Raw genomic sequence first — 21,025 nt, forward strand, 5'->3', positions numbered from 1 at the left:
GGGGGGCACAAAAAACCCTGGCTGGATGAGGGGCAGGGCTTTTCTTCAAGACTGGCGGGGGGCAGGAAATGCAGGGGGACACCAAAGCCACAGCCAGTTCTAGGGGGAGATGAATGCTGAGACAGGAGGCGAAGAAACTGTAAAAAAGGGAAGGGATCAAGTTTAGGGCCTGGAGAAGGCCGTTAAAAATGGCCTCTGGGGACCCCTGACCTCTGTGCGGGCCAGCCAGCACCTCGCACAGAGCCCAGCACAGAGCGGCTGGAGCAAATGCTTGTTGCTTGAGTGACAAATGGGCCAGCAAAGGTGCTCCTGACATTTGCACCGCTGAGTGATCACTGGCCTGGGGAGTTGTTTCTTAATTCTCAGCCTGCAAAGGGAAGAGTGACACTGATAATCCTCAAGGAGTGAATAATCAAATCGCTATTATCTTTGGCTTTGAAGTTCAGGAAACGAGCTTTCCTTTCCCTCTCCCTGGCAGGCCCCCTCCTTCTCCCTTCCAGCCTCCTCCCGGTGGCTCCCTCTCCTGTCCCTCTCTCTCCCTCTCCAGCCTCACTTTACTTCCTTTTTAGCAAAGGTAGATTAACTTGCCTGACCAAATCCACTGAAGTTCATATGCAAATTGAATCATATGTCTTGAGTTCCTACTGAGAAGCTGTGCAAGAAAGGCAGATGTGTGCGGGTAGGGGGCACAGAGGCAGGTCTGGGCTTCAGTCCTGACCACGGAAATTTCATCAGCCACATCTTCCATGAGGCTGAATTGAAAGGTCCTCACAGAGGGTGGCCCTGGGGCCAACAAGGGTGGCTGTTCCTGAGTTGCTGCCTGAGGCAGCACAGAGCTCCGCCTCTGTACCGAGTGAGTACTGCGGTGATGCCGGAGAAACACTATCCGAAATTCCAGTGTGCTTTCAGGGCGCTTCTGAGCTACCGGAGATCCTAACCAGTACAACGTGGTATGCACACAAGGGAGGAGACACAAAAACGGAGGAAGGATCAAGACTTTGTGCAGTTAGGAAGGCTTCTCAGAAGAGACGGTATTTGGACTCTGTCTCCAAGGGGGAGAAGGAATTTGCCTGAAGGAAAAGGGAAGGTACACTGGGACTGGCTGTGCCTGGACAGAGGACTTAAAGGGCCAGGCGTGTCTTTGTACCAGGAGTTCAGTGTCTCAGAAGCTGGGGCTGCCTGACCAGGGTAGGTCTGGGCTCTGTGTCCTCTGCTGGGGTGGGGAGAGAGTTGTTTATCAGACATGTTTAACTGGTCAGACCACCAGGGTGTGTTTTAAAAGTATAGGTTTCAGGCATCTATCCCGATCCACTGAATCAGACCTTGGAGGAAAGAGCTTTGAAATTTGTGTCTTTAAGACTAAGACAGCCCGAATGGCCAAGGTGGGGTTCCGGCTCCCCAGGGAAATCCCAATCAATGCGAGAATGAGGCTGCATGCAGAGCAGGCCAGCCTCACTCGCGCTGAGCCTTCTCTTCCCTGTTTTATTCCTGGTGTGTGTGGTAGAGACACCCCCTTCACCTGCATCCCCAGTAAGACCGTAAGTTGTTGTTCCCACAGTGCGGGGCGGCACAGCCTAGAAGTGCTCAGTCAAGGCTATGTCAAGGTACCTTGACACAGGTTCTTGGCCATTCCCACACCAGGATGTTTTGCTTCTCTCTTTGGACTTTCTCACTGCCCTTGGCGGGTGGGGAAGACAGTCAATGCAACACTCCCAGCTCCCTCTCAAGCTCAGGCTGCAGAGGTCCTAGGAGGGGGATGGAATTCCAGGAAGGGTCCTTAGTTCTACCCAAATACAGATACCTGGGATGCATAATCATCCATGATCATGAGGAGACCAAGGGACATGTGTTCTGGCAAAAGTCTCAGACCCTTCTCATAACATCATCTTTCTCCACTCCTTGCAAAGGGAGCCCCTGTGTTCTCAGTCCCATTGGCCTGTCCCTTACTCCAGAACCTTCCTCCACTCAGCATCCTCTTTCTCCTACATCTTCACCCTTCCTCTTTGCTTGCTCTGCCCTCAGCCTATAACCACGTGCAAGTTTCCAGTATCTTAAACAAACAAACACCCTAAGTAACCCCAAAACCTTCTCCCCACCCAACCTCCCTCACACATCCTGTACTTCTTCCTTCACTTCACCATGAAACGTGTCGAAAGGGCTGTCTACACTACTGGCTTCTAGAGCCCGTCCTCCCATCTGTTCACCCCCCACCCCACTACCATGTCTGCCCCCAGAGCTCCACTAAAAGGTCTTCTTCCAAGGCCAAAGCCAACAGCCTCTTCAGTTCTTTCCCCACAAGACCTTCCTCATCATTGCCATCATCAGACATGTCCTGGTTAGAAACCTCCCTGCTTCGCAGGATGATTCTCTTCCTGCCCCTTAGATTGCTCCTTCTCAGTTTCCTTCATTGGTTGTCTTTCATCTGTGAGGATGATATTCCCACATCCATTCTGAATCTTCTTATTCTCTTTGCTCTTTCCAAGAAGGGTTGTCCATTCCTCAGGCTTCGTTCCCACCCATGTGCTGATGAACCCAGATTATTCCAGTTTCCAGCCAGTGCATCCAAATACCCTTGATGAACGGCAGGCACTTCAAATGCACCACATGCCCCTCTTGGCTGCTGCAACGCTTGTTCCTCCTCTTGTATTTTCCCTTTAAAGCCTCCCACTGGCCCAGTCAGAGAGCACCGAGTCACATTCCTTCGTCCACGGAATGCATGTTTACTGAGTGCCTACTATGCGCCAGACACTGTGCTGGTCACTTGGGATATGTCGCATGGAATACAATGTTGAAGAAGACCCCTTCTTCTCCCTCAATCCTCACATCCAATCAGTCACCAAGCCCCGTCCCCTCCCCTAAATAGCTCTCAAATCTCTTTCCTCCTCCATGTTTCCAAATTTTGGTTGATGCACGCATTTTTTTTTTTACTTGGGTAACTGCTTCAGCCTCCTAACTGGTCTCGCTCCCTCTGGTTTCCCTCTGTAACCCTCCCCACTCCTGCCAGAACAATCCTTCAAAAACGCAGACTTCCTGCCACTGCTCTGGTTCAGGAGAGGAGTGTGGCCTTCATCCTTCCCAAAGCTGATCCCAGTGCTGCCAATCCCACCCCCTCCCATCTACTCTGAGACCCTGTTCCCTCCATCCAGCAGCACAGCAAGTGCGTGGGCAGTGGAACCGGAAAGACTGGGTTTAAATCTCAGTGCCACCACTTACCGCTACAAAAAAAATACTAAACTTTAACCTATTATGACTCAGTTTCTTCATCCATCAAATGGGTCTATCAAAACCTAATTAGTGGTGCTATTATGAGAATGAAATAAACCCATTTACATTTAGCTCAGTGCTCGGCACCTAGTAGGCATGCAATAAAAGAGAGCTGTTATTGTTATTAACAACAGTCTAACACGTCTACCCTTAAAAACCTCTTTCAGGATAAAACCCAAGCTTCTCGGGCAAGATGTGGGTTCACAGTGATCTGGATCCTGCTAATCTTTCCATCCTCGTCTTGATGGAGGCGTGTCGAATTACTTTCGGTTCTAAAAGGCTGTTCCAAACCTCAGTGCCTTTGCACATGCGTGCACTTGAGCTATTGATGGCCAAGCCTACTCATTTTTCCACACCCCTCTCAAACGTCATGTCCTTTGTGAAAACTTCCCTGCCTTTCCAGGCAGCGGCATCTTCCTAGGTCTTCCCGCAGCATTCGGACACACCTCCATTAGCATTTGTCTGACTCGACGTTTTTATTCACATGCCCATCTTCTCTCCTTCTGTGCATGTTGCCCAGGGCGGATATTCCATCTACCATCGGCGAACGAAAGAACGCTCATCTCAGAAACATACTGCGGACCTGGAGAGGCTGTGCTTTTGGCTGAGGGGAATATCTCAAAGGTGACTGGACAGGCAGTCCTTGAACACCCATGTGTCTCTCCTGTGGGCTGGTGAACAGAGTTAGGAACACACTCTCCATTTTCCCCGCTCTTTGTAGGAAGTCAGCTCTGATTCTTCCGTCACAGACAAGTTTGCACACTTACACCCTACTTTCTGTACCGTGTCTCTGTGGCTCTTCTCCCACAAGGCACTGGGAAGAGACGCCCTGCAGCCTTTCCGGGCTTCCCCAGGACTGCCAGAAGCTCACTAAGAACCTGTGAGGGTGCTGGAACACCCTTACCCTTTTGCACAGCTTGACCCTGAGGGAGTGCCTTTCAGAGGGGTTGGCTTTAGCCAGGCTGCAGTGACCTCCGGCAGGTGTGTGGGGGACTGACCAATAAACACGGGACCGCTGACTCCCACACGCCGGCTAAGGGTAGGCCTTCGGGGGGTGAATGAAATCGGTTCTCAGAAAATTATCGCATCTTGCTGACAAGTCCCTCTGTACCCTACCTTCAGGTTCAAAAGAAAACAGAAATAAGCATCTTTAACAATGCCCAAGAAACAGCATTCCAGCCACCAACTTAAACTCATGGGAGTTAAGTCCTTCTTCTTGTTCAGCCTCCATCCTCACCCCCATGTGGCTGGACCGTCCTTCCTCATTGACTACATTCGTCTTCAAACGGTTTGAGGAAATGTGAAATTTTCTTTGTAAAATGCTATGCAGAGGAAATCTATTTCCAGTGTTCCCAGCACTGTGGTCCTAGGTTCCTTGACCAAACAATTTAAAAATGTTAAGTAGAATGTAAAAAGAAAAAAAAGCAAACACCTTTTTACTAGTTAGGAAGTGTTATGATTGAATTAGATCTGCCCAAAACTCCTGTGTTGAAGTTCTAGCCCCCAAAGTGATGGCAGTTAGAGACAAGGCCTTTGGGGAGATACTTAAGGTTAAATGAGGTCATGAGGGAGGCCATGAGGGAGGGGAATCCAATGGGGTCTGTGTCTGTATCAGGGGAAGGGAAGCCATCGGGGGTCTCTCTGCAGGTGCTCAGAGGAAAGGCCATGTGAGGACACAGTGAGAAGGAAGTACAAGCTAGGATGAGAGTCCTCCCCAGAAAGTGAACTTTCTGGCACCTTTCGTGTAGACTTCTCACTTCTAGGACTGTGAGAAAATAAATATCTCTTGTTTAAGCCACTTAGTCTGTAATAATTTGTTGTGGCAGCCCGAGAAGACGAATATGGGGAGAATCCTCAGAGCCCAAAACACCGTGACTGTGTGGGCACACACTGTGACTCAGAGCGTGAGGCTGGCCTTGAGGGCATTTAAAAAAAAAACAGGTAAAATAGAGCTTTGGTTGTCAGGGCCTTGTGGAAAAGAGAAAACTAGAAACAAAGGTCAGAGCCCACCCAGGTGGGGGACTCTAATGTGACACCCCTGAGTAAAGCTGAGCTACTTCAGCTGCTCCCTGAGGGTGAGCTAGAAATAAGCCTGTCTTCCTTCCTATCGGCCACTGCTACCCTCTGGGTGGACTGGAGGCTGATTGTTTATCTCGACCTTGATGCTGGCTGAGTGGACAGCAAACCGAAGCCTCCCGCCAGAGCCTAGCACAGCAAGTCCACTGTTACAGGGGTTTTCCGCCTTCAGATGACTTGGGTTGTTTGGAATCTTCACACTGAGAATTTATTCTGAAGATGTTTCTGTGTACTGCCAGGCACCAGGCAGCAGCGAATGCTAACTCCCTCTGGAAGAAAGTACCTTCCCCTCAGGTCTCGAGGAGCCCCACACGCAAGTCTAACCGCCTAGTCGAAGCTACGAAACACAGAGGGAAACACGGATCGGATCGGAGGGTACGAGGTGAGAAACCGCGAACGGCGACGTCAGACCTGCAAAGGCTGCAGATGCTGGGATTAACAGACACAACGTGTAAAACAAACACGTTTGATACCTTTAAAGAATTAGAGAAGGATCGAAACAGGAGTAAGTCAACGTCAGTGAGGCACTATAACACATAGTCAGGAACATTGGACAAAGGACCAAATAGAACTTTATAAAAGGAAATACTTGCAATTAAGACAAATCTTCAGTGAATGCGTTGGACAGAAGTTGGACATAGCCGAACAGAGAGTAAGTAACCACAGAAGATACGACAGGGGTTAACGGACACAGAGGACAGAGTGGGAACGATTAATATGCCGTGCCAGTCTTCCAGAAGCAGGAAAGAGAATAAAGGAGAGGCAACAGTTGAAAAGATAAGGGCTAAAAATTTTCTCAAACTAATGCAAGACACAATTCAGAGGTTCAAGAAGCTTAATGAAATCCAGCAGGATAAACACCAAAATACCAACATGATCTCGAAACTATAGAACACTAAAGATAAGCGAAAGATGATAAGAGCGGCCAGAAGACTGTCACACAAAAGGACGAGAGGAAACTCACAGCGACGCCGGAAACCAGGAGATGACGAGTGATATTTGTGAGTGCGCAGGCCATGTAATTATCAACCGAGAATCAGACAGCTCGTGAATATCAATGTTCTTTCAAGAAGAAAGGCAAAAACAGACATTTGAAGACAAACAAAAACTGAAAAAGTTTGTCATCAAGAGGAAAATAAATTTTAAAGCATGTATCTTGGACAGAAAGTGATTTCGAAGAGAAGAACTGATACATAAGAAGGAACAGTAAACAAAGTAGCAGCAAATATGTCAGTAAACCTAAATGGACATCGGTTTGATTAAACAGTAGCAATCGCGACTGTGAGCAAACACGTTCTAAGACCTCTGATTTTTCAGGAGGAACATAAATTACTGTTTACATTTGACTTTATTAAGTGTGCATGTGAGTACTTTAGGGTGCCCCTAAAAGAACACAAATGATTGCACAATTTTAACGGTCTAAGTTTTCCAGCTGCAAGAGAGATTGTGAGAATGGATTTTTAAAAGCCCATCAACACACAAGACACACACAAGGCATTGGGAAGTGGAATGGCTGAAAGCAAGAAGAAAAGATTGAGTAAACAAAAAGGAAAAGAAAGCTTATGTAACAGCTGGGAAAAAAACTTCAAGATCGAAACATCACTACAGATATAGAGAGTCGTTACATAATTATTTTTGAAAAATTTCAACTCACCAACAGGATATATAATTCTCAACTTGCATGCTCTAATAATATAGTCCCAGAATATATAAAGCAAAAACCAAGAGAACTTCGAGGAAAAACAGACAAAACCATCATCAGAGTGGGAGGTTTTAACATGCCTTTTCTCTGCGGTTGACGGATCAAGAAGACGAAATCAATGAAGATATGAAAGATGGAAGCTTGATGTAACGGAACATAAAAACTACAAAACACACAGTATTTTTTCAAGCACATGTAGAATATTTGTGAAAAAATGACCATTTCTGGTCCAAAAAGGAAGTCTCAACAAATTTCAAATGATTCAAATACAGACAATGCTCTGGGACCATAAGCTTTAGAACCAACAACAAAAAGGCAGCTAGAAAAAATCCTTTGTTTGAACATTAAAAAGTACTTCTAAAGCTGTGGTTGGAAGGTGAAAGAATAATGGAAATTGGATAATATTCAGAACTAAACTATAAGAGATAGACTACATATAAAAACCTGTGGGAACGTAGTCATACTAGTCCCTAGAGGGGCACTTATAGCATTAAATGCTTAAATAAGATCGAAAAATAATAAATCATGCATCAAAATTAAGATGGTAGAAAAAGTAACATCATAAATCCAAATAAAATAGAAAGAAGAAAATAAAGATGAGCATAAACTGATGAAATAGAAAATAAATATATCAAAAGAAATATTAAAAAGATCAAAATTGGTTCTTTGCAAAGACTAGCAAAATGTAAAACCTATGGCAATATTGCTAAACAACATACAACAGGAGAAATGAAAAAGGGAATAAAATATATGATAACAAACAGTGTGTACAACTTTAAAGTCAGTAAGTTTGAAAACTTAATAAAATGGCCTCAAGAAAAAAAGCAGATAATCGAAATCATCCTTTTTACATCTAACGTAAAAAGAGTACATCTACAGTTTAACATATTCTAACAAAGGAATGGCAGACCCACACGGTTTTGCTCAAAAGTTCCACAAAATTTTCAAAGTGAAAGTTATTCCAGCCTTTCACTTACAACTCCCCAGAGTACGTGCAAAGGTTCAGGCAACACTCGCCGCGTCGTCTTAGGAGGTTGGCAATGTCTTGGCAAAAATATCTGACACAGGTAGTATGAAAAAAGGCCAATCTCACTAATGAAATACAAGCAGATTACTAAATAAAATATTAGCAAACCCATTACAGGCATGTATAAAAATGATAACACTAAGTGACCAAGTTGGGTTTACACCAGGAATCAACTAATGTAGAAAAATCAACTAATGCGTGTGACTCACCACACTAACAGAATAAAGGAGCAGACCCAATGATTGTGTCGATGTAGAAAGGTGCTTGATAAAACGCAGCATCTATTCCCAGTTAAAGTTCTTAGCAAACTAAGATTGGAAAGAAACTGGAAAAAGCTCCAGCAAACATCATAATGATGAAGTGAAAATGTTCTATTTAACACCAAACAGTGACAAGCGTGCCCACTGTCATCACAGTGGCTTGGTATGACCTTTGAGGATGAAGCTGGAACACTGGGGCAAGAACAAGAATGAAGAGAAGGTATAAGGATGGGAAAGAAAGAAATAAAACCATCATTTTTGAAGATGATTGTCTTATGTAGAAAACTGCAAATAATTCACAGATAAATTATTACAAGAGAGTTGCTATACGTAAAAATCAAAGAATAAAAAAAAGTTGCATTTCTAAACACCAGCAAGAAATAGGTAGAAAATAAAATTTTAAAAGATATGATTTATAAGAGCAACAACAAATATAAGCTCTCTAGGAGTAAGTAACTATACAAAGACATGTACAAGATCTGCAATGGAAACATTCCAAAAGCTTATTGAAAGCCACTAAGAAAGCCCTACGTCAGTAGAAAGGTATACCATGCTCGTGGACTGGGAGACTCAGCATTCCAAATACAACTGTTCTCCAGCTGATCTATAGTTTTGGTATAATTAAAGATTCCAGCAGGTTATTCTGTAGATCTTGGCAAGATACTTGTAAAATTTATGAAAAAACAAAGGGCATGTCATACACACACACACACACACACAATAACTAAATGTGAAAATAGCACGTGAAATGGTGTATAGCAGTGCAAAACACACACACACCAGGTAAATCTTAGGGACATAATCTCTAGTGAAGTTGATTAAGAATATATACACCACAATTACATTTATATGAAGTTCAAACGCTGGCTTACTCAACAATTGTGTTTTTAAGGGTTTGCATCTACGTGTGAACTATAAAGAAAAGAGGAATGATAAGCACACGATCAAGGTAGAGCTTGCATGAGGGACAGGGAATGGGATGGAACTGGTGACGGACACGCATCACTAAGGTAACTGATTCAGCTACGCAGGTGTCTACTATATTGATGTTTTTATATCTTGTATTTTACAAATATGCTTTTTATCTATTTGAACTTTAATGAAAACAATTTTAAAGAACTGCCTACAAAGCCACCACAACCAAGTTCGGGGTTTGGAACCCTTGCAGACCAACTGCCCCCAGCACAGCCCCGCCCACAGGAAACCCGCAACGCTCCCGAGAGCCCTACCTTGGCGGGGTTGAGCGCTGTGATGACCCACACGCAGTGTGCGTTGTTGTCGTATTGAATAGGGAAATTGGGGGAGGTGATGATGCCCGAGGGGCCACGAAGGTGGGCATCACACATGCGGGCTGCAGAGAGAAGGCGAAAGTTTAGTTTAGACCCAGTCCAGTCCCCGTCCCCACCTCTCACTCCCAGCCCAGGAGAGGCTGAAGTCTGTCTCAACCCAGACATAGCCTTCTGCTTTCTTCCCTCATAGTTCTCTGCAGGATCAAGGGGAAGTCACAGTTCCTGGAGCACTGGGGTAGGAGCAGGCCCCATGTGCCCCGCCTGGCCTCCTGCTCTGTGGGCAATGACGAAATTCCATGGTCAAGCTAAGTGAACCCCTCTGCCTCCTCCCCCCCTCACTGTGATCAGCAAATCCACCAAGAGGGTGAGGCCTAGCACTCCTCCCGCTGACCTAAATCTAGGTGGGCACCAGGCACCTACGGGCCTGCTGAGGTGCCCGCCCCTTGCTCTGCTGACCGGTCTGTGCATCCCCATTTGCTCTCAGGCCTCCTGAAGTAGAATCTCAGGATGTCCTTGTCAAGGCCACTTCATTAGGTCTTAAACATCTGTGCCCAAGGCCCCCAGCTCAGCCCAGGACCAGGCACCGGTGTGATCTCAGTGCCAGTCACGGACTTCCCAATTCCCTCCCCACACTCAGCACATGCCCAAAACTGGCTTTTGACAGGAAGCATAAAGATTCAAGGTGAATCAGAAGTGCTCTACTCAAGTAGATATAAAGTGTTATCAATCACGGCTTAATCTAATTAAGCTCTTTAAAATAGCTTCTAAACTAATTAGATTAAGTAGTGATTGATAACAGTTAAGGTACTACATTGTACCTAGGTGTTTGCCTTCTTTAAAAACATGTTCTTTAGCTCCAGCCACTTCATTCTTCAATGTTAGCGCTCAGCGATTTTATTAAAAAGAGTTCTAAGAGCCTGTTCCGTGGCTGTCTGCATGGCAATTTATCCTAATTGCAGGCCAAGAGCCTAACAGTAAAGAAATAGTGAGCCAAGGCAACGAGCCTAAGTATATAAAATGAAAGTGGTGTCAAGCCTGGTTTCCTCTGACGGGGTGTCCGAGGGGGGATGGGGCCATGATAAACCCTTCCTGCGAGCGGCTGGGAAGCAGTTTCCGTCGCTCTTGGACATAATTCATCTCTTCTCATTTCAAGCGCTCATTCCTGCACTCACTCATTCCAGCGTTTACTGAGTGCCTATTACAGGCCAGGCAGAGTATGGGGAGAAAAAAAAAACGTTGAAGACACAGCCCCTCCCCCCTGAAGAGCCAGAGGCAAGTGGAAGAGACAGGTACGAAAAATGGAATCGGGCAGGGCCAGTGCTGTCTGAGGGTTATTTGCCAGAAGCCCCTGGGTCAGATTTGCTCCTTCTTTTCTTCTAGCTCATCACCTTCACTAAGGACGTTCCTGGTGGCTCGCCCAGCTGCACCTAAAGGATCTTCCCCTCACCATGAGCTCAAATGTCAGGTGAAGCAAGTTTGAACAGAGCCCTAGGGGAACCCTCTCCTCTGCTCCCCTAGTGTGCACCCAATTGCTTCTGTGATTCTCTGCTGAGAAACACTTCCATTCACAGGTTGTGTTTCAAGGCAGTGGCCAGGGTGAGGAGAGTGCAGGCTGTGGGGTTCACCAACTTAGCCTTCTGCGTGTTAAATGGACTTGCTGGTTGTTTAAGCCAGGAGAAGTCAGAAAAGCTCTGTGATTCTCTTGTGGCCTGTAGAATGGGGCAGTGATATCGCCCCCTGAGGCACGGTTGGGGGGCAGTTATGTGAGATAAAGGCTGTGAAGGCTCCCCCGGGGCATGGGCCACTGTCTGCATCCAGCAAAGGGGAGCTCAGACTGTTGGACTCTGATGCCGTGTTCATTCCATTTCACTAGGCCCCAGATTTCTCTCCAGGCCCAACAGCTTTTTTCTATCTTTCCTGAAGTCTCTTTAAATAGGATTTTTTCTTCCTGTGACCAGGCTTGAGACTACAACATCACTAAACAAGCGAGAATAAGATCATCAAAAGCAAGGCCATGATCTCAGCCCACCTCTGCGAGGAGGACCCGGGGATTTGGAACCCTAGTCCTGCAGGGAACCCTTGCAAACCTCCACCAGCATCATCTTACCCCTTGTCTGGAAAGCCAGGCTGTGCTGCCTTAAAAGCCCTCAGCTTCAGGCTCATTTTATCCTGCACTTGTTTCCAAAAATTAGATGGTATTTGCAAGCTGTTGAAATATGCTGAAGGTAATTAGAGGGAGCAGGTCAAAAAGGCATTTACCACTTTAAGAGCTTAGAAGGAATTAATTAAAATATTACAATCTGCAGATATTTAGCATGGAGCACCTTGAAATAGGTTCTGAATGGAGCATCAACTCCTTTTTCCCTCTGCTGCCTTGGTAAGGTCAGGGTGTCCGTGGACAGACAGACTTCCTCCTGAACGGCCAGCCCCTGGGAGCCCACCGCGGATAGTCCACGGCTGCACCCCACATGGGCTGGCAAAATGGTAGATGCTCAGACAAGTTCTGAATACATAAATAAACACATGTTTATGTTTCTCTTTTTGCCTTTTCTCATGAAATTTTCTGCTGGATAACTGTCAGGAGACTTCCCCGGGACCTCCCATGCAAAAGCTCTGCAGCCACTCCCGCTCTTCCCCTGCACATCACTGCTCCATGTAACAGGGTCAATATTCCAGGGACCCTGGGACGACAGCATCTGGACCCACAGCCAGTTCTGTCACTGAAACAACTTGGCACCAAACAGGAAATTGCTTCAGATGCAAATGCCTTTGGCCTTCTATCTCCTCCCCTAATCTGATTCCCATACTATTCCTAGCTGCCCTCCCGTGCTGCTACTACTGCTGACCTGCCTCCGCGTTCCTTGCCACAGTCTTCTGGAACCATGTCCCCACCACCAAGTCTAAGGCAAACAAACCTGACTTGCATCTGCAACATCTTTCATCACCTCCTGCTCCAACTCCTGCGTGGATTGAAGCCCGTCTCCCCCTCCCCAGTCCACTGCTTCCTCTGCAGCCCTCCGTAGTGAAGAGCTTTCTCCCACCCTCCCGTATGCTGCCCACAGACATTTGCTTGACCCCCTGGAGGAACTCTTCATTGGCCTTCATCTAGGGCTCATTCCACTGGCACCAGCATTTTCTCTCTACCCTGTTTTCTCTTCTGTCCTTACCCAACTTAGAGCCCATGGCCCACCCATGATCATTTTCTTGCAAATCCACCCAAGTTCCTTGCTCTCTTTTCCTTCAGAAGACATCATCTGTGGACGAACCGCTCCATCTACATTCTCTAGACTTAACCTCATATAGTTGAGCTTTTCTGGAGAAAAAAATCACATGCATGAAAGACTGATAGCACTGTAAATTCATGATTACTCACTCACCTCTGGAAAAAACCCTAGACATTGCCCAGCAACTATTAAGCCTATCTTCCTGCTCTGTGCAAAGATCTTCTAATGCCTCCTACATGCCCCTCGGAACTCTTGCCCTCCCCTCACCTCCCTTACTGTCAGTTGATGACCTTGCTTCAGTCTTTGTGGATGGAACAGATGACGTCTGGCAGGCATACACTTTCTCGCATCCCTCATTCTGCAATCCTGTCTGCTTACTTCTTCCTCATTTACCTCATCTTCTTCCCTCTGGTTCCTTCACCTTTTAGAGACCAGCCTCACTCCTCATGAGCTCCAGTGCCCCTGTCCAAAGTCAACCACGTCCACGGCCATACCCTGGATTTGCTGTTCTGGACCCCACGAGAGTCCATCTGTGAGATCTTAAGCTGCATCGTCCCATGCTTTTCCCTGCCACTTGTGCACCCAGCAGAGCGACTCGATCCTGATGTACTTGCTCTCCTAAATCCCAGGCCCCTCCAGCCTTCTGACTCCCTCACGTCTACTCATCTGTCAGTGTTCCACTGACCCTTCTTTTTTCGCTAGTCTGGACCTCAACACCCTCGCCCATGGCTCCCTCGATGCTCTCAGACCTGCCTGTGGTTAATCCTCCCATCCACCTTCTCTACTCTTAGTCCTGGGTGCCACGATGCTGCCCGGAGACCACGGCACCACCACAGGTTCACCGTTTGTCACTGTAATTGACGCGTCGGCCCCAATTAGTCCTTTCCCTCATCTTTGTCCAGTTTCCCTGACAATTCCTTCCAAGGAAACTTCAACCATTTGCCACTTGGTTTAGCCATCCAGTTGGCCTCCTGGAGGATCTGGCCCCACTGACCCTTCTCTTGTGAGACTCGCATTCATCTGTCACTGCGATGCCTCTTGGCTCTTCTCCTACCTCTCTAATTGACCCTTCTCAGCTTCCTTAAAAGTAGTTGTTTTAGAGATCTGGGTACAAAGTATACAGGAGTTCTTTGCACACTTCCTGAAAATTGCCTGTGAGTTTACAATTTTAAATAAAAATAAAAGTTACGAGAAAGTGGGGGAGAGCTGTTCCATGTGGTTCCATCGAGTATACTGAGTCCGAAGGACGTGCAGGAGCAATTTCCGAGAAGTGTAGGGTAGAGCATGTGGAGTCAGGGTTTGAATTCCAGCTCAGCTGGTCAGCTCTGCGCTCTTAGACAGGTTGGTTGGCCACACCAAGCCTGAGCTACACGTAAAATGTGGATAACGCCACTTTCCTCATAAGGAACTTATGAAAAATGCCTAGTGCGATGCTTTATATAAGTATAAATAGCTCAGTAAATGTGAGCTTTATCACACTTAGTATCTATAGTATTTATAGATTTAGTATCTATATACATGTAGGTAAGGGACTAGGAGCAATGGGGCGTGTACTCTAGCACAGTCGTGAGTCACTGACTCACTGAGTCAGCAAGAGAGTAACTGCAGAGGAGAGGGGAGGAGAGGAGGTAGGTGTAAGACTGGGGTAGGAGTGGGGGGCAGGCGAAGAGGATGAGACAAAACTCTGAACATCAGTGTATAAGGAGTAGGCCCAGGAAGCGGATCCAGCGAAGTCCGCCAAGGATGATACCTGTAATTTGTCATGGCCTTTAATTTAGCTGGTCTGTACCATATTTTCCACATTTCACTCCCATTTTATGAGACTGAGGGAGAAGATTCTGAACATTTCAGTAATTTTTCCTGTGCTATATGGTATGTGAAGAGCAAGGTTGGAACTTGAACTTAGGTTTCTGAGTCCTGAGTCTGGTGTTCTAGCCACGAAAAAGGCCTTTATTCGAAACAGACATATGAGGCCTATCCGGAAAGTATCCAGCCATGTACTATGACAAAGAGAGACATTTATTAAAGGAGATATAAGAAACATTGTACATATGACAATGACACCTCAGTCCCCTTCAAAGTAGGCACCTCGGGACCTCATACAGTTTGCCTAATTGCCATTAGCTGCTCCATTGTATTTTCCTGAATCTCATTGAAGGTCTGAAATCTCTGTCCTTTCAAAGGAGATTTTAGTTTTGGGAAAAGCCAGAAGTCTCAGGGTGTCAAATCTGGGCTGTTGGGGGTGGGGGGGGGAGCTGAGTCATCTGGGTGAGTTGATGTTTTACCAAAATACTCTGCATGAAACATGATGCGTGAGCAGGTGTGTTGTGACGAAGCTGCCAATCACAAGCTGCCCATAGCTGCGGCCTTCTGAATCATTCGAATAGCTCTGGTGGAGGAATGTTCAAGCTTAATGCAAAATTTGACACAGATTTGTTGCTCCACTCACTCAGTCATTTTGAGTGTGACAGTCACACAGTACGCATGCTCACTCAATGGCATCTGCTGCCCCCACAGACTAGTACAGTGAAGTCGTCATTGTTCAAGCATGTGCATTCCAGTCCACTCTCCTTGGCTGCCAGGTTACATTGGTTTCATGCAAATCATTCTCATTATATTAATAATGGCTGGACTTTTTCTGGACAGGCCTCATATAAATATGCATATATGTAATATGTATAAATATATACACATATATACTTATATAGGAAATAGTGGGTTTCTCCACAAAGGAATAAAATTAATGTGTTGTTGATTATCTATTCTGTGACTCAGTAACTGTAAGTATCTCATTGGGGCTGGTACTTAGTTCCTATTCTGTCAGCCCCAATTTGTGGTCACAAGAAACCAGGCTTCCTGGTTGTCACTTTGGTGCTGTTATTCTATCAGTGGTTTATAAACAGTGTTCCCTGGAGCCTCAGGGGTTCCTCAGGGGTGGCTCAGGGCTGCAGAAAGGGTGGTGGAGGAGGCAGCTCCAAGCCCCTGCCCCTATCTCAGGGAGAGACCTTTCACTTGCGTCTGTTTTATGTATCGGGCTTCTGTGAACGCTTACTTTAAAATATCAGGCTCCCTATAGAAAGCAAGTCCTGCAAGCCCTATATTACACTGTTCTGCCTCTGCCTGGGGCTGAATAGAATTTGTAGAAGAGTGTTTCAGTTGCTTCGATCTCCTTTGGATGATCAAAGTTTTCTAGGAGTCAAATTAGAAGCTGATTTCTTCGGGTGGAAGGGAAACAAAAGAAAGGCCCGTGAAAGGCCCTGGTTTCAGATTCCAAAATGAGGGCACAGTGCCATAGTGTTGATTCATTTCAATCACCGATCCATTCAGGTCATCTGGAAACATTTGTGGAGAACCTATTATTTGCCAGGCCTCATGTTTTAGTATAATTAACTGTGTGGAAAAATGAATATTGAAAATCAAATCATAATTTAAATGCATTAGAGGAAAAATAATACCACTACGTGTGTGGCGGTGAATGCTTTTCAGAACGTGATCTTTCGGTCACCTGCTTCGTAGGGGAGCTGTCCTGGAATTCAAAGAGTTTTGTCCCTTTTTATTCTTACAGTGAGGTTCACTTCAGCTCAAAGCAAGGGATTTTAAAAGAAAATCCTTCAACGCTGCCCAAATAAAAGAGTCCTTGAATCAAATATATATGCCTCAGCCCTTGGCCTTCATGGTTGTCCAGGACAGATGGCCCAAGTTCAAACCCAGGAGCCTTTGCCTTCTCTCTTCCTCCCTCCCAACGACCTACGGGAGAGAAAAAGCGGGGGAGAGTGGCAGGAAGGTGAACCTGTCTGTGCTGAGAATCCCCTCTCCACTGCAGTCAGTGCTGGGCTGGCCGGCAGCGCTCTGCCACAGGACTGATTTAAATTTGCAATCACTGCGCAGGGGAGGTTTTGTTTTCCCAGTTCACAATGAGGGCCTGTGGCTAAAAAGAGATGAAGGAACCCGCCCAGGGCCAGCAAACTAAGAGGGGACCGAGTTGTGATCTAGATCAAAGCCCATGTGCCTCCCAAACCGTGCAGCGGCAGTGACTGAGCAGACAGCGAGGCATAGGCTTTGAAAGAACCTGTGGCCGCTAGAGGCTGTGGCGGGCTCCCGGGCTTGGGGGAGCTATTTCCCGGCAATGCGGAGTAGTTCCCACCACTCGTGCACAAAGGCCTCACAGACACACTGGGATGCTTCTACATGAACGCTTTCAGGCCTACTGCCTCATCTAGTCCTTGCCGTAAGGTCACGAAGTCATGCTCCATACTCTGCCTTTTAGCAGGGCAGAGGAGCTTCAGCGAGTCAAGGAAACTGGCCAAGAACAACTAAGAAGTGGTGATGGTTGCATTCGAACCCAGTTCTGCCTGGCTCTGTTTTCCATGATTTTTCCCAGCTTCCTAGTGGCTGAAGATAAAGTGAGAACGGATGTGAAAAAGCTCAGCCCAATGCTTAGTTAACAGTGTGGCAGGGAATTCAGAGTCCACTGGGTGAAAAATCACTGGGGGGACTTCAATGGGGCACACAGCATGTCTGGAGGAAAAGATGAGCATCGTCCTCAGCTGTGAACTTTCTTCCAAAACAGCAGCCCTTCCCCAGCCCTGGCAAGTTTATGTAACCAGTCGCTGTTACTGACAGAACCACCTTCCAGGAATGAAAAGATCTTGGTGAGAGATCAGATCTCACCACTGCCTAAAGGTATCATTTTTCAGGCTCCTCAAAAGGAATTTGAAAACAACAGATTGGTACAGGGTCCCTTGGTCTTCAGATTTGCTAATTCTATGTCTCTCTCAAAGCCACAGCTGGTTCGTGGCTTCCTGGAATGGGAGGGGTGTGCTATTCAACCATTCATTCATTCAATCATCCATTCAAGACATACTGCTGAACAGCTACTAAGTGTCAGGCCCTGTTTTGTGAACAAAACAGAAGTCCTTGCCCTATATAGTTTATAATCTATCCTGAGAATATTTGTCTTCCTGTCTAGCACTCTCCAATTTATAAAGTGTTACCATATCCACAATTCCATTTGACCTTCACATTAGCACAAGATGGGTTAGGGTGTGCACCCTTCTACCTTTACAGGTAAGAAAAATAAGCCCAGGTAAAAGGTGATTTGCCAAATTGCCCATGGCCAGCTGGTGGCAAAGCTAAGCGTTCTACCCAAAAACTCTTCTTTTGTTTGATTAAAAAAAAATATTAGCTAAGTGGAACCTTTGAAATAACATAGCTAAAATTAGTGGGGACTCAAAATTACATTATTAATTGTGGATCACGGCCACCTTGAAGTTGAGTGAGAATGAATACATCTAAGGCTCCTTGACAACTGTGCTCAGGACTCTCTTCCAGGTTACTTATCAGCACACTGAAAAAAGGGGGTGGGTCTCAGCTCCGACCTCGTCCCTTCCTCCGTGGGGCCATGATTGCAGTTCTTTTTCCTGGACCCTTCTCTGCATGCCGTTCACTGAGATGCATGTGCCTTCAGAGAGGCAAACAAGCATCTGACTCTCCTTCTTAAGGCAGGAGAATCCAGAATGTAACTTCCAAACGGGAGCTCGAAAGAGCAACCGTTGGCTTTGTTCACAAACTCTGGAGTGTGTGCTTACTCTCCCTCGGAGCCGGAGTCCTGGTCATGTGCACACACACAGGAAGAGGAGAGGTGCACCCAGAGTGCAGGGAACGAAAAGCTGTCTCGTGGTGCCCTGGGGCGGTGTGGGGGGCAGGGCAGGGGCTTCCCTACCACGGAAGCACTGCTGTCTGTCCTCACCACGGAATGCATGCAGCTCTGCTACTTTAAGATTATTTGGGGTGGGGGGCTGAGGGCTCTGCCAGCTCAACCTCAGTGCACGTGTTATCTGGGAACATGAGTGCCCTTGGGAACCAGATGCCCAGGTACAGAGTTAGAACAAAGGAGCCTGTGAGACCATGGTCCTCATACTTCTGCTTAGCAGAGGGCATCTCCAGAGGTGCAGGTCTGTTTATTGCCGAGTATGAAGAAAGAAACAAGGGCATTGAAGTTCAGGGTTCGGGATGCATGTGTATTAAAAGGAAGGGATCGAAGGTGAATGATAAGGGTGACTCCCCTTCCTATCTAGGTGTAGGTGTAACACCTGTGCGATGAGCTAGAAACCTGCTCCATCTATGGCTCCATAAGACCGACAGGCCCGTGCAGGGCAGGCCCATGTTCTCTTCCCCATTTCTGGATCTCCTCATTCTAATGCAGACCTTGACACAGAGAGGGGCTAAATAAATGTGAGTTAGTAAATGAATGCAGAATCTGAGGCCTGGGGAGCAGCAAGTGTAGGGCCGTCCAGTCTGGATGAGAGCCCAGACCTCAGGGGCTAGGAGCTGGGCTCTGTCTTCCACACCCAGCCCAGCTATCTGGCCAGCCCCCCTTTCCCAGGGCACCCTCACCTCGGCAGACCGGCCTGTGGTCGCTCCAGGCAGCAAACATGTCGCTCACTTTCATACACGTGATCCGCTTGGATCCTTGCAGGTCATAGCCCTCGTTGCAGGTGAACTGGACGCTGGATCCTAACCTGGGAGACAAGATAAGCCTGTGAGCTCCATCCCTGGGCCTTCCAGGCCCACTCCAAGTGCTTCCTGGCTCCACAAAGAAATATCACACCAACCTTCTGTCTCCTCTTGCCCTTAATCGCTACAATTGTATCACTTAAAAATCTCCATTTCTTGACCATTGAATGGTTTGGGGATTAAGTTAAAAGGTAGGACTATAAGCAAAACAGCTATCTTCTCAGTATCCATGGGAACAGCTAAGAGGGGGTGGATGATACATAAGATTTTAATAAAAATGGAGAACTACGAGAAGATGCCTCGATAGAAACTTTGCAAAATGCACCATCTTAGGGCCCTAGGGTCTCCCAGATTATCAGAGACATGAGCTGCCTGCTGGCACCTCACTACGGATGACAGCAGTCCTCTGGACCCTAGGTGCAGGTTTGCGGGGTGATGCTGGCAGTCTACAGCCCTCCCCTTGCCCTGGAGGCATGGCGGTATCCCCAGAACTGCAGCCGGAAAGACCGTCAAAGGCCACAGCTCTTCTCCAGAAAGTGTCTGTTCCTGCATCCATGCCATCCTCCGTATTCCACCTCCAGGAAGGCCAGCCAGCCCCGCTCTTCCCCCCACCGCCATCCGTCCCACCCTTCTTGCGAGCAGAAAGTTCCCAAACAGATCTTACCTGAAATCCGAGCCTAGTCTTTTGCCCCTTTCGGGTATGCCAGGGTCTGGACACATATTATGCCCTTGGGACACACCAATCTGAGTTACTACAAGGCAAAAAACAGCACATACAGAGATGGATAACCACAGGAAGGCACCGGCTGGGGCAGTGTCTCGGGGGGGTAGGTGGACCCAGAGATGGAATGAGGCCCTGCTCCGGTCGGGCTGCGTGAGGTTGCTGGGGTCCACTGGGTGGGGGTTTCCTGAGTGTGCAAGGTGGGGAGCTGCTGTTGACAAATTCCTTTGTGAGCAAAGTCCAAGTGAAATTCATCAAGAGCATGGAGGCCCAGAGGGAGGCACCCCAAACCAACAACCACCCCGTTCCCTCACCCCACACCAGCGGCCAGAGGTGGATGGTCCACAGCCCCCCAGGTGACCTCCCTACCCTGAGCTTCGGATCCGGGGCTGGCGACTCTAGATGAGATGAGCCCCCACACCCCGCCCAACCTCAGCCCCAAATGGAGAAATGACTCAAAGAAAGTTAAATAAAAGGTGGATGTGTGATCAGAAACGGTAAAGAATGTAAGAGAAAGCAGCAGTCTGAAGTTCAAAGCAGGGACTTTAGCTCAAACACAGATATTTCTGCTGAGAAACCTGTCCGCATCAGACACTCCTCAAGCCAGAGTGAGCAGCAAGCACAGCACCCCCACCCCTGCCGCCCAGTGCCTCCGCCCAAGGGCGCCGAGCAGAGATGGCACCTGCGGGGGTCCTGGCCAGTGGTGTGATGCTCTCACACTTGTCAACACCAGAGTCCTGTTTACAAAAACCACGTGCACAGTCGTCTGGACTAAAGGAGACACTTGATCGGGGGCGGCGGCCACACACAGAGTTTGTTTTCTCCTGTTTCCAGTGGGGCAGGTGTAAACACTCTGCCCCCCACCCCACCCAGTTCACTGTTCACCCAGTTCACTGAGATGCTGATACTCATGAGGCTGGAACCCCCTCACTCCTCTGGATTCTTG

General features: G+C 47.3%; 1 protein-coding gene across 1 annotated transcript in view; it reads right to left on the minus strand.

The window, feature by feature from the left end:
- The window catches only part of CSMD2 (CUB and Sushi multiple domains 2), a 548,714-nt gene that overhangs the window by 247,606 nt on the left and 280,083 nt on the right, over nucleotides 1-21,025 (minus strand). Inside the window, exons 8-10 of the mRNA XM_053921210.1 lie at nucleotides 20,023-20,110; nucleotides 19,239-19,363; nucleotides 9,559-9,680 (exon numbers count right to left, since the gene is read on the minus strand). Of these exons, the coding sequence (XP_053777185.1) occupies nucleotides 9,559-9,680; nucleotides 19,239-19,363; nucleotides 20,023-20,110 (335 nt within the window). The remainder of the gene's footprint in view (nucleotides 1-9,558; nucleotides 9,681-19,238; nucleotides 19,364-20,022; nucleotides 20,111-21,025) is intronic.

This window comes from Desmodus rotundus, chromosome 3 (genome assembly GCF_022682495.2).
Source record: "Desmodus rotundus isolate HL8 chromosome 3, HLdesRot8A.1, whole genome shotgun sequence".
Taxonomy (NCBI): Eukaryota; Metazoa; Chordata; class Mammalia; order Chiroptera; family Phyllostomidae; genus Desmodus; species Desmodus rotundus.